Here is a 16016-nt window from a genome sequence, read left to right on the forward strand (position 1 = left end):
GGTCAGGGTCAAGACCAAGAAACAGGGCAAGAAAATGAGGATAATTAGTAGATCCAAGCGCAGCAGGGGAAGTGAGGCTAGTTTCAGAAAACCAGAGCAAAATCAGCAGAGCACCAACAACACAGCTAGTCAAAGTCAAGAGCTTTACAATCGAGACAACAGCAGCAACAACTTCCAAGGTTTGCACTTTCAAAATCACCAGATCAATAATAATAATCAACAGGAATGCTTGAGGCACAGGAACCAGAGGTGGGTTCATCTTCCTTTGACGATTTGTGAAGCTTTGAGGGCTTTTGGGTCCGAGTTTAACTGCTTGATTCCGAACCGGTCTTCTTGTTTGGCTAGTGATGATAATAATAACAAGGAGAAAGAAGAAAATAAGGGAGTGAGATCAGAGAGTGGAGGGTCATCTTGTGGTGCAGTCTTTGCAAGGTGGTTTGTTGCTTTGCAAGATGGGGATGGGAAAGGAAGAGAGATTGAGTTGATGGTGGGTGAAGATCAAGAAAGAACAGAGAGAAGTACTAATAGTAGCAGTGGCCATAGCCAGAGGAGGCAAGTGTTTGAAGGTATTGAGTTCAAGGAAGATAGATTGAATGAGAGTGTAATGGAGGAAGAAGAAGCAGGGAGAGTGAGTATTTGTGTTCCTCCAAAGAATGCTCTTTTGCTCATGAGGTGTAGATCTGATCCAGTGAAAATGGCTGCCCTTGCTAATCGATTTTGGGAGATGCCTGCTGCTCCTCAAGATGAAGAGGTTGAAGATGAAGAGGAGAAAGAGGACAAGGGTCTTACAGAAAAAGCACAAGACTTTGTAGAAGAACAAGGTACTGATGAAGTACTTGAGAAGGTGCAAAATGGGTTGGAGACAGAGGTTGCCGAAGGGGATGGTGTGTGTGAGAAATGGGTTTGCGATGGTGAAGAACATGGAGACTTGGAAGAGGTAGAAAAATTGGTTTTAGAAGAAAAGGAGGATGAGAACCCAGAAAAAAGGCAGCAACTTTATGATGAAGTAGAAGAGATTGAAGAGAAGGCTGAATGCCAACAAGAAGCAGAGTTAGAGGAAGAAGAGGAACAAGAATTGGATGTAACCCAGCAAGCATTGTCAGAAGAGTGTTGTGTACTTGATGTTGTTGCAGATCCAGAAATATTAGAATTTGAAGAAAATGACCATGAATGTGAAGCTACAGAACAAGAGCAAGAGCAACAAGAAGAAGAAAAAGAAGAGGAAGTGAGAGAAGTAAAGCTTCCAATACCTTCCAATGAGTGTGTAGAACTAGAAGAAGAAGAAAAAACAGAGGCTGAAGTTGCAGACGAATCAACAGAGGAAGAAACAGAGACAGTAACCCAAGATAGACCCGAACCCGTATCCGAAAACCCGAAAAACCAATTGGATTCCGGGTCGAAGCGGGCGGTTCAGAACTCGGTCTTACCGGACTGCCTACTGTTAATGATGTGCGAGCCTAAATTGTCAATGGAGGTGTCCAAGGAAACTTGGGTCTGCACCACGGACTTCATCCGATGCCTGCCGGAGCGACACGTCAAGAAAGTCGACGCTCCAGATGAGGCCAAGAAGCGGGTCAGCATCGACTCGAATCCTGCTGCGGCACCGGCGGCGCAGCCGGTCATTCAGCCGCCGAGGTCGTCTTGTTCGTTCCCAGTTCAGGCAGGTCCGGTTTCGATGGCCACGATGATAGGGCAGAAGCTGGTGGGGTCCACTGCTTACGAGCCGTTTGTGCTTACGCGCTGCAAGTCCGAGCCGATGAGGTCGGCGGGTAAACTCGCGGCGGCGGAGACGTGTTTTTGGAAGAATAGGAAGATGGAGCCGCATAGGCGGGCGGCGATGGGAGTCGGCGCGGCTGGGGTCGGGTTCTGACTGAGCCGAGGTATATTAATTTGGATTGTGAAAACCCCCCCCCCCCCAAAAAAAAAAAAAAAAAAGTAGGAAGTTGTATGATTATATATATGTATGGGGGTGAAATGACTCTAGGTTTTTTAGAGTGATATTATTGCTCTCTTTTTTTGGATTTGTACATCTTTATGTAGTGATTTTCTATAAATTCTTTTTCATGTTGCGCTTATAAATTTATTTATGATTGATTTCAATTCCCTTTTCTGTTCATATCAAAACTTGTTCACTTGGGTTAGAATGCAAGTGGATGGATCAAACGGCCAGAAATTGCAGGACAGGTTTTTGCCACTCAGGTTGGGTTCTGTAACAAAATGATGGGTTCCTCTATTTTCTACTTTTTTTCTCCTATGCTCTGAATAAATGGTGATGCAGTAAAAGTTGGTATTGGTATGGGTATGTGCAGAGCAGCAAGCTCTTGTTTGGTGGGTAGACTGTAAAAAGAGCTGATTTGCTCTCCTTTATAGGGTAAATGATGGCAGTTAAAGATTGCTTTTTTCTGGCGTGCACATGTAAGAAGGTGATGAAACACATGGGCTATGGGGGTATTTAGGTTTTAGAGCAGAGTGCAGGGCAGAGTGTGGTTACATATTGGGTAGCAGAAACAAAGGCACTCTTGAGAGCCTGAGCCAAATTCAGAAACTTTGGTTGGGGAGTGGAGCTCCAGCTTGCGTTGTGCTCAGATAAATATTGTTTTTATACTTTATTTATTTGTTAGGAATATTATTTAGGGTAGGGAAGGGAGAGGGAGAAGTTTTGCATATCACAAAGTTATCACTGTTTTGTTATTCTTAGCTAATTACATTTCGTCATGTGAAATATTTATATCAATCATATTTTGTCATGTGGAACAGTTATTATGCGTGACAGAACATGATTAGTTGAGGATAGAAAAATAGTGTTATCTCGTGATGTATAATTTTTTTTTTCCAGGGCGATGAGGAGATGTGTCAATGAAGTGTTTATAAGGAAAAAAAACTTGCTTGTAACAAAGTATCATTGTTTTGCTATTCCTGTAAATAACATTATGACATATAGAAAAATGATCTTACGCGTCATTGTGTTATTGGTCAGAGATAGTAAAAAGTGTTATCTCCATTGCATGAGAGTTTCTCCCGTTCATAAGCCTTTTGGAAACTCTATGCGTGTTGGAGCATTTTCAAAGACAATTCGTGTCAACCTTAGCCTGAAATAATTTAACATCAATAGCTAGTAGATGAGATTAAGATTCATCTAATGTCCACAAGACTTCTTTTAATCTCATCTAATATCAAAGTGTTTACGAGATGAGATTAAGAATCAAGGAGTAGCTCAACCTCAACCCATCCCAAGAGGCCCTTAGCTTATTTTAAAGCCATTCCCTTATCCAAATGCCAATCAGCAATCTCAATTCTCACTTCCTGGGTCCCTTTAATTCTGCTACTTCTATTCTACCAACCTGTTTGACCAGTTTTCATCATTGTCAGCTAGCTAACCCTACTACCCTGTCTAGCTAAATAATCTCCTTTTTTAATATAAAAGAATTTTATTTTGATATAATCACTTTATTAGTTGTGATGCACAATCAGATGTTCAAAGAAAAAGAAAACAACCGCTAAATTTAGGGGAAAAAGAAAAAAGAACAGAGAGAAATGTAGCAACCAAAACAAAAAATTAAAGTAGATTCCTTTACAGATTTCTTACCTTGATTGATTTGATGTGGCAGCATAAAATAATTGACAGCAATTCAAGAGAGTTGCAGCAACAAGCTGCCTAAGTTGTCACATTCCCCATAATGCTGCTCTGTCACAATCCCTGAGTCCTTATTTTTTTTTTTTTTGTTTGTTTCTATGTATCTGTAAGTGCTAGAAAAATGATAAGAGAAAAAGGTTCTAAAGGCATGGTTTAGTGAAAGTGAATTATTTAATATTGTTTTTTTATTATTAATTATTTAAATTATTTTATCAACTATTTCCAAAGCAGCAGCACAAGTTAGTGATTTGAAGCTTTTACAGAGATTCCATCTTTTCCTGGACAGAGATTTTCTTTCACTATGGAGGTCCTTTTTAAGGTAAGGACAAGGACTAACATATAAAAAAATGAGTGCCAAAAAGAAGAAAAGTGGGGGCTCTACCATCTACATTTGCCTTTGGAGGATCATCTACAATGGGAGACTGAAAAGAACAAGCAGGTTTTCATTGGCCTCATTATATGTCTGTGATTTGCTCATCAATTGCAAAGGTTACCTGACTACACTATTCACTTGTAATTCACAAAATCCTATTCCATGGTACTGAAGATGCACAAAAGCAACCTATTATTGTAGCCCATTCAAACATCACCAACTACATATGAAGTGCAAAGAGCCCAATTTGAGTTCACTTGACAGGCAAACTTGGTTTCTACAGCTATAAAAGTCCAAGAAATATGAGCCCCAAAACATAGAAAATTATGTCATTCTCCTAGTTGAGATGCATTGATTTGCTAGCTTGAGTTTAGAAAGAAACCACATTTGAGAAACTATACAACTTTCAACTTTTTCACAAACCAAAAGATTTGAATTAAGGATCCACAATCTAGTCACTTAATTTTCACTATATTGATGTTCTTAGTCACCTAATTTCATTTCGTCGGAGAAGTTCCTGAGCTCAAATATCATAAATGACAGTTGTTGGAACAAAAAGAAACTTAATATCACTTGAAGATATCAAAGGGAAAATAACTATGTAGTTGGAACACAATAACTTTGGCCAACATTGTAGAATCTAAATCATTATTATTACTTCTTGCCTGAGATCAGCCTCTTGAAAACCCATAGTTCTGTCATTTTTTATAATCTGCGGTGACAAAATTTGATTGATTGGTCTAATAGTACCCATTGTTGTGAAGAGTTTTGGAACTTCGAAAAGAGTACGTAAAGCTGTGAAGTGTGAACCAAACTTTGTAACCTTACGAGCTCTCCTAACCATTGAAACATGTTCACAACGACTTCTATTTCTATGTGAAGTACTGTAAAAGAAGAGCTGCACTGCACTGCATGGTATTTATAAGTTGCCTTTGCTGACTCGTATGTGAACAGTTGTGCACATCTTATTGGTCATGATCTTGATCATCTTCATCTTTTTTATTATTGATTAATTGAGAGGTCGGTCATCTTCATTCAAAAGTAAAACCAAATTGCCTCTACTTAACCCACCAAATCCACTATACAGCCAGAATATTATTAACTTATGAATCTTGACAAAAAACCAACCAAACCCAACAATTAGTTTGTTCATCTTTGTTGAGAGAGAGAGAGAGAGAGAGATTAGAGAGAATGGTTTGGAAGAAAGAAGACTTAGATCTAGTGTTGGTCCCAACTGGTTTGCTAATCATGTTTTGCTACCATCTCTTTCTTCTCTACAGATGCCTAAGACATCCAGAAACCACAGTAATTGGCAATGAGAACCACTGCAGAAAAGCTTGGGTTGAGAGAATGTTGCAGGTCAGCAAGACTCTAATTAATATAAATTAATAGCATGCTAATCAAGTTCAAATTTAATTGGTGTCTAATTAATTGCAGGTTGAAGCAAAGGACAGAGGCCTGTCCGTAACAGTAATCTCCTGCACCATAACAGCGGCGAATTTCTTAGCTTCAACCTCTTTAGCCTTGAGCTCTCTGATTGGGGCATGGATTGGGAGCTCTTCACACAACATCTTCATGAGTAGCATTACATATGGTGACACAAGTCCTGCAATAATTTCTATCAAATATATTAGCATTCTGGCCTGCTTCCTCCTTGCTTTGGCTTCCTTTCTACATTGCATAAGAAACTTTGTCCATGCCAATTTCCTCATCAGCATGCCAGACAGTGACATTCCTTTGGCTCATGTGGAGAAGGCTGTGATAAGTGGTGGCTTGTTCTGGACTCTGGGGTTAAGAGCTATCTACTTTGCCACTACTTTGCTCCTCTGGATTTTTGGTCCAATTCCGATGTTTGTTTGTTCAGTGATTATGGTGTTGCTTTTGCACAGGCTTGATTCAAATTCCACTCCATTGCATCAGTTCCAACCAGCCAAGAGTCATAATGTGCTCAGGAAAATTGGTGAAGAAAACAGCAGAATAGAAAGGGCTATTGAGCAACATCATGAAAGATTACACATGGATGGAAACAGAGCTCAAGGTTGAAACCAACAACCAGCATCATGTAAAGTACAAACTAAGAGGCAATAAGTATAGGAGAATATCTTTGGAGTAAAACACTTGAGAGAGAGAGAGAGAGAGAGAGAGGTCTGGAAAATCACTTGTTGTGTATGCTAATTCCCATCTAAACATTTTTTTTAGTAGCAAACTTTGACATGATCTGATTTAATGGTGTTAATAATTTAAATCATTTTGAATTTTTAGCTTCTTACTTAAACCCTTTGAATTTTTAGCTTCTTTCTTAAACCCTCTGAATTTGTAATTTGCTTATTTATTTCTTCAGCTAATCTCTATATAAACCCTTGGAAGATCAGTTAAATTTCAACTGGCTTTACATTAAGTTCTGCGTGGTTGGCAAAGCACAAAACCTGGGGCTACTTCTGAAGCAGAAAGCTTTCCCAATCTTTTAGCTTTTGACAAGGTCCAAGGCAACTGGATATACTTGGTCCTTGGAGTGTCACAGTTTGTTTGATCATACCCTCAATCTAGACCTGATGATAGGTAGACAAATTGACATGTTTTGCTGATTTGTTATTTTCTTACTTTTTTGGGATAAGTTAACATGTTCGGTTGAAATGCAGGCAGTTAAAATGATTGTCAATTCGTTCCACAAATTTCTGTCAAAATGAATGATATAGGTATGAAGGCAAAGTATCAAAGTTCTATCCAAGACTGAAACTCCTAGATCATCTCTTGTTAGTTTATAACTTTTCTGCAAGATACACAAAAATTAAAGGCAGCTTCTGTGGACCATTGCATCTTTGACAATCATATTTAGTAATTGCATAGAGGGATTTAGTGCACATGGATTGACGAAAAGACAAAAAGCCTGAAATGGAATCTATTTCATTGAAAATATAATTTTCCTAGAACGAGGTTGAACTGGAAAAACCTATTCCTCTGTGTCAATATCGGTTCTACTACTCTATTGTGTCTCATCTGAACTTTGGTCATCCTTGCCGCTGTTCACACCACTATTTGGGGGGCTCTCAACCGTTGACTGCTCTTTACCTTGACTCTCAGTTTCTGTACTTGTATCTTCCATGATGGAGTTGATGGCGAGCTGACCAGCATAAAGGACTAAACCAACAGCGTTGATGCCAAAAACAAATGTTGCAAGGTAGCACAACCCATTTATAATCGTCCTGACAACAGGAGATTAAAGGTTATCATTCTCCGGATCGATTTAAAAGCAAGGAACATCGAAAGGAAGTAGTAGTAGGAGCTACCTTATGGTTATTGTAATCTGACGAACCTGAAGAGTAGAAAAAACAAGTACAGTGATTAGAGTCTAGGTTGAGTAGTCAATGAAAATGAACCCACTTCACACACCAACAAGAATAGAAATGAAAAGCTGTCCATAGTACACTTTTGCTACCACCAAATTCAACAGAAATGAAAAGTACAAGCATTTGCAATACATCACCAGTCAGCTCAAATTATCTAAGAACTTAAGATTCTTAATCCTACTGTTCTATTCAACAGTGAACTCAGAGCATAGTGGCTAAACTCAATACAAAAGAAATGATTCAACATAAATCAAGAGGCAGTTAAAGTGCAAGAGAATTTATCTGAAAGTTTTTAGGCAAACCGGGAGAAACTACCACAGTAGCAGCAGGCTCACAAAGAATAAATGTGTTACTTCAACAAGTATAACTACAACCAATGTATCAGAAACAACTCAATTAAAAGTAAGGACATGAGGCAAATCAAGGAACAGACCGAAAAGTTATCAGAAATTGTTTGGCGGTTGAGAGATGCTTCAATTGTAGTAGTGAACTTATAAAGAATAAGTGCGATGACACCGGCTGATATTCCACCCAACAATGCCTGAACAGGTGAAGGTGGACCCTTTTCTTCAACAGAACCAGTAGACAATGCCTTCAAGCTATCCAAAGCCTCCTCCTTCAACGACTTCTTCACTCCAGAAGACCTAAATTTCTAGGCACCAAAATCACTCCATCAAATCCCACGAATTGGCTCATAATTACACATAAAATAAAATACTTGGAATTAAAGTGAATGGAAAAATGTCAAGACCCAAATCCTTAAAATCCAAATTTGACCACAATGCAAATTAAATTGTAGTATCACAATTAACAGAATCCAAAAAAAAAAAAAAAAATCCCCAAACCCCAAAATGGGATAAAATCAGTTGAAATGTGGAATTATTCTATTCATGTCAGAGCACAGCTCAGCTCACAACAAATCGAATTCAAGCTTAACAATGCATAAAGAAGTGGCACTCAAATTAAAACAGCAACACCCAGTTACCCAATGTGTAATCACGAACACGCAAAAAACTTACAATTGGTAATCGAAGGGAATTCCTACCAAAACCCAGTTCCTAAAATTCCAAACTTTAGCATAATAACACACAAAATACAGTATTTTGTACACATAAATGAAAAGAAAGCTATAATCTTTACCAGCTCTTTAGCACGCCTTGCACGACGTCGAAGAGAGCGAAACAGGAAGACAGAAATGGCTCCAGTGAGAAGAACACTGGTAGCTACTTGGATAGAAGAAGGGTCATCTGTGGTAGCAAATACTGGAGAGGAAGCTGGTGGCAATTCTTCGGGACCCTCTGGGGCGAATTCTAAGGGAGTGTATGGAGCTGTAGGAATAATGGTTGTGGGTTCTGGAGCTTCGGCTAGCCATTGTTCGGGTCTGGACCTAGAATGGGCTGAGACAGAGCAGAGACTTACGGGTTTGTAGAGAGGAGAAGATGAGAGACTTGGGGGAAAGAGAAAGTGGGTTTGGGGAGGAGAGAGACAGATAGGGAAATGGGAACAGAGAAGGTGTTGGGTCTGCAACATTTGAGGGTTTTTAGAGAGGGAAAGCTGAGTTGCTGAGGGTAGGGTTGGTTGTTAGTTATTGCTCTGTTTCTTGGTTTTTTTTTTTTTTTTTTTTTTTCTCTCTCTCTCATCAATCAAAATTGAAGGATGAGATTTTCTTTGCACATTTTGAGATTATGGTGGGATTTGATATTTGAAAATATCTGTTATCTATTCCAGATGTATGTTTCTTATTTGTTGGTTTTTTCCTTACAATTTTCTTTTAGCAATGTTGAAAGGACTACAATTTTCAACCACGTCTATTTGATGAGCATATGTAAACCATAAAATTTGTTGGCCATCATTTCAAATAGCACCTGAATGGAAAACCATTTGGTTAATTGTAAAAAATTAAATAGAATTATTTAATGTTTTTGATAAACACAGAGATGATCATGACAATAATACAAAGGCTAAATAGTTCATGATTTAATTGATTTTAGCTTTTTTGTTAAAGAATGATTTTTACACGAAGACTTAAAAATTCATTTTAATACATAAATGTTTTTTTTGCAAGTTACTTGTAGCTTAAATGGTTGAAAAATAAAGTTTATGAAAACACACTTCATTGTAATGTGACGATCAATTCTTCCATTTTAGGTCTCCATTGGGAAAAAGTCCTTACAAAAGAATTAGCATCACATTGTGAAGAACATTTCCTGACCAGAGGATCAGAATAACATCCTTTGTTTTCTGTCAAGCAAGCTGTAAAAGAACCAACACTCTTTCCAAAATGTCATTAGCTTCCAAGTTCTGGTTTGAACTTGCAATGCATGAAGAAGATGGCTCAAAAGAATCATCATGAGTTCAGAATTGAACAGATGTTAATGAAGACAGTGCTGTTCTTTCCATGTAAGCATTGTTTTTTAACAATTCCATAAACACTCACGGGTTGACATCCTAAAAGGCGACAGCATTTGCTTTTCCTTGTCTCATCAAATCAAGCTGTACATTTCAAATTGTATGATATAAAATAAGTATGGGTTCCATTTGATTTGGGATGAATGCCAGAGTCTCTGAAAGTAGCAAGAACTTGAAGGGTTAACCAAATAATTAAAATCTTGTAACAAAAAATATGATTGGATTAATTTGGTTTTTGAATGGATTGGATGTTACAGTTTCAATATAATCAGACTACACAATTGGTATGTTATTCAAGTTACAAATCACAAAAATTCTCATGATGTTATATGTTATTTTCTTTAGGCACACACATTAATTAATCCTAGCGCACATTAGAAGCCACAGCTCTAGCCCAGAACTTGATCTGTGCCTTCATGTCCTCAGTAGACCTACTTGCACCCAAGTTTGGAGGTGGAGGAGCACAGCTTTGCATCAGCCATGCTTCAGAAAGATAAGGCCTCCTAACCTTTTCTGGGTTCAAATCCTCTGTTCTCTTCTTTTCTTGCAAACCAGGAAGTATGTTAACCACACTGGGGCTCAGTTCTTTCTTGTCAAATGTGAATCCCAGGTCCTTGAACCCTTGCAGCTCTTCAATCTCAAGATCACTTAGGCTCTTTCTCGTGGTTAACTGGTTAAGGCTTCTGCGTCTCATTTCCTTGCACCCATCTGTACTAGCATTGCTTTCCCCTTCTGTGTTTTTTGGTGGTCTATATCTTGGAATGCTAGAAGTTTGTGTCATGAGCCCCTGCAATATTCAAGTGTAACAACATTATAAGCATATAGTTCTAATTCTTATTTAACCTATGATTCTTAACACAAATTTTCAAATACACCAAGTACTTTCATGATCAACCATACAAAAATTCAGCCAAACGGGAAATGAAGTAGTCATCTAATTGTAATCGAATAAATTGACGAACGAAGATAGGGATTCTATTGCTAGTACCTTATGTCTCTGAGGAAGACTTTCTTGGTTGCTCTCTTCCCTTCCTATACATGGTGGCAAGGAGGGTGTCCTGAGCAAATTCTGGCGCACTGGCTGCCGATTCATTTTGCTTCTTCTGTTATCACTTTCCTTATCTTGAACTCCTTCTGTCCTGCCTATACAAGCTGGTGATTTGGTTGGTGTCTGCAGCATTTTCTGATGTGATGTTTGCCTTGTCAATTTGCTCGAACTCTTATTACTACCACTTTGCTTTACTTGAACTTCTTCCTCTTGCCTCCTCCCTATATGAAGAGGCAAAGATGGGGTTCTAACCAAATTAGGACCAGCAAAGCCATTGCCTTGTGTGGCCTTACTTGTTGTCAACAAGGACTTTTGGTCATGTGAACTCTTCACTGACATTTCTTGACCGAAGTTTGATGAATTGCATTGAGGATCAGAATAACACCTCAACATCTTCTGCTTCCTGTTGAGCAAGTTGTCAAAAAACCAACACTCTTCCAAGAGATGATTTGCTTCCTCCACATTGTTCTCCTTCCTGCTTGAAGATTGCTCAACTTGGTCATCACCAATAGGCTCCATGGCTCCACACAAGTAGTAAAAAACACCCACTTTTGTGTTCTTCTATTTGTACCTATTTAAATCAAGATGCAAGATAATTAAAAATTAGAATTGTGAGCAACAGCTAGCTGGGATGACTGGGGAAGCCATGTGTGGGGCATGGAACCATGTGCTTTGGGAATCAAGGCATATTTTAATGTTGAAATGCATTTGGACAAGGTGGTTCATGATTTGCCCTATAAAAGGGATGAGATACAAGATTTCAGATTGAAAGCAGGGAATGTGGCATTTAAGTCAATACATACAACTAGGAAAATATGGAGAAGGATTAATTGCTTATGTCAATGACAGGGTCATGCCAGCGCACTCCCCATGTGATGGGCTTTTGTTTATAGAGAGGTGCACAATATTTTTCTCCCCATTATATGACAGCTAAGGTTCTTTTGGTGTTTTTGGTGTTGAATATATACAAAAAGTAGTCTTCTCTCTCTATGTTCTATTTTACTTTTCCCCCTAAATATGGTTGAGGCTATCTATTTTTTTAGTGTGCTCCTAAGTGATCCTAAGTTCAAGCCTTCATAGTACCCGTTATGTTGCACAGACACTCTACTAAGCCCAAGTGTCAGAGTGTCGGACACTTGGACACCCATGTTCACAGTTAAGACACTTCTCTTACAAGGTCAAGACACTCTCCGGACATGGGTCAACTCATACTCAGGATAAACTAATGTGTTAATTTAATTATAATTCATATAAAAATAATAATACACATTTGAAAGGTTTGGACACTTTGAATTTCACTATGTATGGTATTGTGAAATTTGAGTATGAACATCAGTATTTTGTTTTAAAAAAAAAATATAAGTATTATTATAATATAAAAAAATTAATTGTCGTGTCTTCGTGTCCTAATTTTTTGAGATTTGCCTTTTCCCGTGTCCCCGTGTCGCATATCCATGTCGCCGTATCCGTGTTCATGCAACATAAGATATCTGTGTGTGTGAGTTTTCCCTTTCTCCTTTCTAACTTTAGCCAAAAAAATAAAATATGGTTGAGAGGGCTATGACCAACAAAAATAAAATATGGTTGAGACAATTAAATGTCTTTTGGGGCATAAGCCCAACAAACAAAAGTAACTTTCTAATTACATTTCAGCCCAGATGAAGTGTTAGGTCATATTTTGCAAGCCCATCAGCTCCTAGACTCTATATGTAACTACTCTGCAGTCCCAATACATGGAAAGGAGAGAGAGAATTGACACAAGTAATTTTAGAAGAAAGGGGGAATCCAACACATATATAGACAGTCTGATTTTCCTAATACTCTTTTATCCATTTACATTTTTTTGTTGTTGGAAATTGTATGTTCATATCCCACTTATATTTTGTCAACTTACACTTCCTTGCATATTATAATAAGAGTGCTGTTATTTTCACCCCTCTGTCCTATTTTCCAAACCATCTTATTTTTCCTCCCACCATATTATAATAAGAATGCTGTTATTTTCACCTCTCTGTCCTATCTTTTCACCTACCATAAATCCTAAAATATCCTTTAATTATTACCTCCCGTCTTCTCTCTCTCTCTCTCATGCCTCACCCCCACAATTTGAATCTACAAAGTATTGCTGCATCCGACTGTATATCTGAAAAGAGAGTAGATTTTGTTGGCTTTTTAAAATCCTCAACTGTTGTTGTATATGCTATTCAGTTGCTCCACCTATTTTTTTTTTGTTCCAAGATGAGAGTATTTTATTGCAATGAAAAGAGATACAGACACCAGTTTATAACAGAAATACCCCAGCAGAGAAAAGCTAAACAAAACTACCCACCCAACACAGAAATAGACTTCCTGCGCTTGATGAAAGGCACAGATATAAAACCCATTTCAGCCAAGATAACAACCGCCACTTAACAGTAAGACATCAAGGAGTCGCTTTGTTGTTTTTCTCTTTTCTTTGTCAGGGTCTACGCTTTTTTTTTGGTTTTCTTTTTCCTTCAAGTCTTTACAAGTAATTTTACAAAGGAGTAAATTTGTTTTTAAAATTTTGAACATAAGTTGGGTGAGGAAATAAAATAGATAGGTAGATATAACAACACTTTATAGTAAAAAGTATTTAAAAATAAAAAGAAATATAAGTGGATAAAAGGGGAGTGGAAAAATCAGCACCCATATTAAATTGGGAGATTCACTATTATACCAAATATGGTGGCCCAAATTATAAAAATACCATATATGAAATAGACTTTAGAAACACACTCAAAATCCATTTACAACATAACAAAGAGGTTTTTAACTTCTTATAAATTACAAAATTGCCATCAATTTCTTAAAACAAGCCCAACCCCAAAATCTCATAAAAATACCCAAAACATTCAATAGGGTATCAAAATAATTTAATAATTAATATTAAATTCAATAAGGCCAATTGTCAATTTTTGGGGTTTTTTTTTGGGTTTTTTTAATAGAAATTCAATTGTGTAGAGTTTATCTATAATATGAGTGCTAAGAATGGATATATCACTAAATATCTCTATTAAATTCTCATAAAAAATATAAATAAAAAAAAGGAGTGTAAGATGACCAAACCTCAAGCACTATTGTGTTATTAGCTACGAGCACTCCGACGATCAAGCTAGTGAACTATATTAAAAATGGAATAATGAGTTGAAGTTTGTGCAAATGATGACATACATGAATTCAGAGGGTGTAGATACTTATACTTGTTGAAGAATGAGTCCCACATCGGAAACTTGATTAAATAAAATAAAATATATAATGAATGGTTCTACTACTAATATCACCGAAGTCTTTTGTGATAAAACCTCACACCTACTGGACTTCGTAGGTGGTTAAGTTAGGGACAATATCAGTGTTGCTGGTAGTGGGCCGCTGACCCGTCTCTCTAAATTTAACATGGTATCAGAGCCATGTTGATTGACTGGGCCTAAATTAGGCATTTATCCTTACCCAATATGTGGTGTTCACATATTGGGCTTGCATGTTTACCATTACCCAATACGTGGTGCTTACGTGTTGGGCTTGAATGTTTGACTCCGATGTGGACTTGGCTCCACGTGTGGCCTGTTACGTGGTGGTCCCACGTGAGGGGGTGTGTTGAAGAATGAGTCACACATCGGAAACTTGATTAAATAAAATACAATATATAATGAATGGTTTCACTATTAATAGAACCGAGGCCTTTAGTGATAAAACTCCACATTTACTGGATTTTATAGGTGGTTGAGTTGGTGACAATATCGGTGTTGCTAGTAGTGGGCTGCTGACCAGTCTCTCTGAATTTAACAATACTATAGTTGCTTGAAGGCTAGGATTGCGAGCTTTTCCCAATTGTAATCCTTGAAAGAGGAGGGATCCAATTTTTAGCAACATTATTCCTTACTTTTTAATGATTCTAGCTAGTTTCCGTTAATAATTACTTGTCTAAATCACCAGTTCTGAATGGAAGAAGTAGGGGCTTCGATCCAATGGGACTAAGGCATCGTCACCCAAGATTGGAATCTTTATTGAAGACCAGATAATGGGTATTGAAGATGGTGCTTAACTATGCATTCTTGTATTAGTAGAAGCAAGAAGACCAAATCACTCACAATCTCTCATGTGAGTTGGCTACTGAGCCTCTTGTCTGAGTTAGGAAATAGGAACAATATGTTTGGGAAATTAGCTTTTTAATCAAATTACAGTATATCTCCTTTATTTCTCATAAATAGTGCATGCAACTCTCCTTTGTTAATGCGGGATACTCTCATCTCAATATGCATTTGTGTTGGGATAGGAGGAGAGTTTAACACGCCAGTATTTGCGTGAGATCTTTTATGTCTAGCATGTGAAACAATTTTTATTTGATGACGTGAGAGCAAGTGGATATATACACATAGTTGTTGATATTATATTTTTTTTACGTCGAAAGTTGTTGATATTATGTTCGAATGTGAGTATCCAAGGAAAATATAATATTTCTTAGAAGTATTGTGTTTACACCATAGTGAACCGAGCAGACCCAGCATCAAAACGACTAGTACCAAGGCAACCACGCCTTCTTCCCTGCCGAAGGAAGACACACTTCCGAGGTGCCAGACACCTGCCGAAGCTCCCAATTGCCAAACTTAATCTCCAGGACACGTGTCGCCACCACGACGACTTGCACAAAGTCCCACATTGAAACTTTGTGCAAACCTCCTACTTTCACCTCCCCATAAATAGGGAACAGTACACAAGTAAAAAGAGCAACTGCTTTCTCACTTTTACTGTTACTCTGCCAAAGTTACCACTTATAGCTGACTTAAGCATCGGAGAGCCTTCGACCGGCACCACGCCGGTGTCTGAAGCTTAACGATTGCTTCTCCCATTTTGTCTTCTGCAGGTCCCTCACCAGCCTATTTCACAAAGGGCCTTAGCCCTCTTCTCTGCTGAAGACTCCATACACCTCATCACTAAGTTGGACTCAATATTGGCCGGGCCATTTTGAGCATCAACAGTTTGGCGCCGTCTGTGGGAATTCGACACTTGAATCCCCTCTTTCTCTATCAGCCCAGCTGGCTCCTTCACCCATTAGGCCCCGTCGCCTCTCCTTCACCCTACATTCTGCTATGCCGACCGAGGATAGCCACGATACCCAGCACCATACCCCCCCGCGATGGTACTTCCCGAAGGAAATCTTCGGGAGATGCCACTCTCCAGGCAGAA

The 16016-nt window shown here is 38.2% G+C and overlaps 4 protein-coding genes across 5 annotated transcripts in view; 2 read left to right on the forward strand and 2 right to left on the reverse strand.

Moving 5' to 3' along the window:
• LOC117625860 (golgin subfamily A member 6-like protein 22) overlaps positions 1–2633 on the forward strand; it is a 3290-nt gene extending 657 nt beyond the window's left edge. Inside the window, exons 2-3 of one of the 2 annotated variants that reach the window (XM_034357443.1) lie at positions 1–1880; positions 2143–2633. The exon at positions 1–1880 is cut by the window's left edge and continues 2 nt beyond it. In XM_034357443.1, coding sequence (XP_034213334.1) covers positions 1–1870 — 1870 coding nt within the window. In that variant the 3' untranslated portion in view covers positions 1871–1880; positions 2143–2633. Of the gene's footprint in view, positions 1917–2142 lie in introns of those variants that run through there. The other variant, XM_034357442.1, reaches the window with a different exon arrangement.
• A 2565-nt stretch (positions 2634–5198) lies between these two features.
• LOC117625342 lies at positions 5199–6050 on the forward strand. Its single transcript, XM_034356916.1, has 2 exons — positions 5199–5366; positions 5445–6050. Exons 1-2 carry the CDS (start codon positions 5199–5201, stop codon positions 6048–6050), a joined length of 774 nt encoding a protein of 257 aa, XP_034212807.1.
• A 741-nt stretch (positions 6051–6791) lies between these two features.
• Positions 6792–8968, reverse strand: LOC117625680. The gene is made up of 4 exons (XM_034357211.1): positions 8495–8968; positions 7788–8006; positions 7295–7320; positions 6792–7210 (listed from the first exon to the last, which is right to left on the reverse strand). Exons 1-4 carry the CDS (start codon positions 8882–8884, stop codon positions 6991–6993), a joined length of 855 nt encoding a protein of 284 aa, XP_034213102.1. The 5' UTR covers positions 8885–8968; the 3' UTR covers positions 6792–6990.
• Positions 8969–10034: 1066 nt separating this feature from the next.
• Positions 10035–11419, reverse strand: LOC117625994. Its single transcript, XM_034357605.1, has 2 exons — positions 10752–11419; positions 10035–10550 (listed from the first exon to the last, which is right to left on the reverse strand). The coding sequence occupies exons 1-2, from the start codon at positions 11328–11330 to the stop codon at positions 10128–10130; spliced, it is 1002 nt and encodes a 333-aa protein (XP_034213496.1). The 5' UTR covers positions 11331–11419; the 3' UTR covers positions 10035–10127.
• Between the last annotated feature and the right edge of the window lie 4597 nt (positions 11420–16016).

This window comes from Prunus dulcis, chromosome 4 (genome assembly GCF_902201215.1).
Source record: "Prunus dulcis chromosome 4, ALMONDv2, whole genome shotgun sequence".
Lineage (NCBI taxonomy): Eukaryota > Viridiplantae > Streptophyta > Magnoliopsida > Rosales > Rosaceae > Prunus > Prunus dulcis.

What these genes read in the sequence shown, in the direction of transcription:
- LOC117625680 (XM_034357211.1), bottom strand. Translation starts at nt 8,884, where the DNA reads ATGTTGCAGACCCAACACCTTCTCTGTTCCCATTTCCCTATCTGTCTC. An exon ending in CAAGGCGTGCTAAAGAGCTG is followed by an intron (nt 8,007 to 8,494) that starts GTAAAGATTATA and finishes TTTGGTGCCTAG; the next exon opens with AAATTTAGGTCTTCTGGAGT. An exon ending in CAATTTCTGATAACTTTTCG is followed by an intron (nt 7,321 to 7,787) that starts GTCTGTTCCTTG and finishes TCTACTCTTCAG; the next exon opens with GTTCGTCAGATTACAATAAC.
- LOC117625342 (XM_034356916.1), top strand. Translation starts at nt 5,199, where the DNA reads ATGGTTTGGAAGAAAGAAGACTTAGATCTAGTGTTGGTCCCAACTGGT. An exon ending in GGGTTGAGAGAATGTTGCAG is followed by an intron (nt 5,367 to 5,444) that starts GTCAGCAAGACT and finishes AATTAATTGCAG; the next exon opens with GTTGAAGCAAAGGACAGAGG.
- LOC117625994 (XM_034357605.1), bottom strand. Translation starts at nt 11,330, where the DNA reads ATGGAGCCTATTGGTGATGACCAAGTTGAGCAATCTTCAAGCAGGAAG. An exon ending in GTCTTCCTCAGAGACATAAG is followed by an intron (nt 10,551 to 10,751) that starts GTACTAGCAATA and finishes TGAATATTGCAG; the next exon opens with GGGCTCATGACACAAACTTC.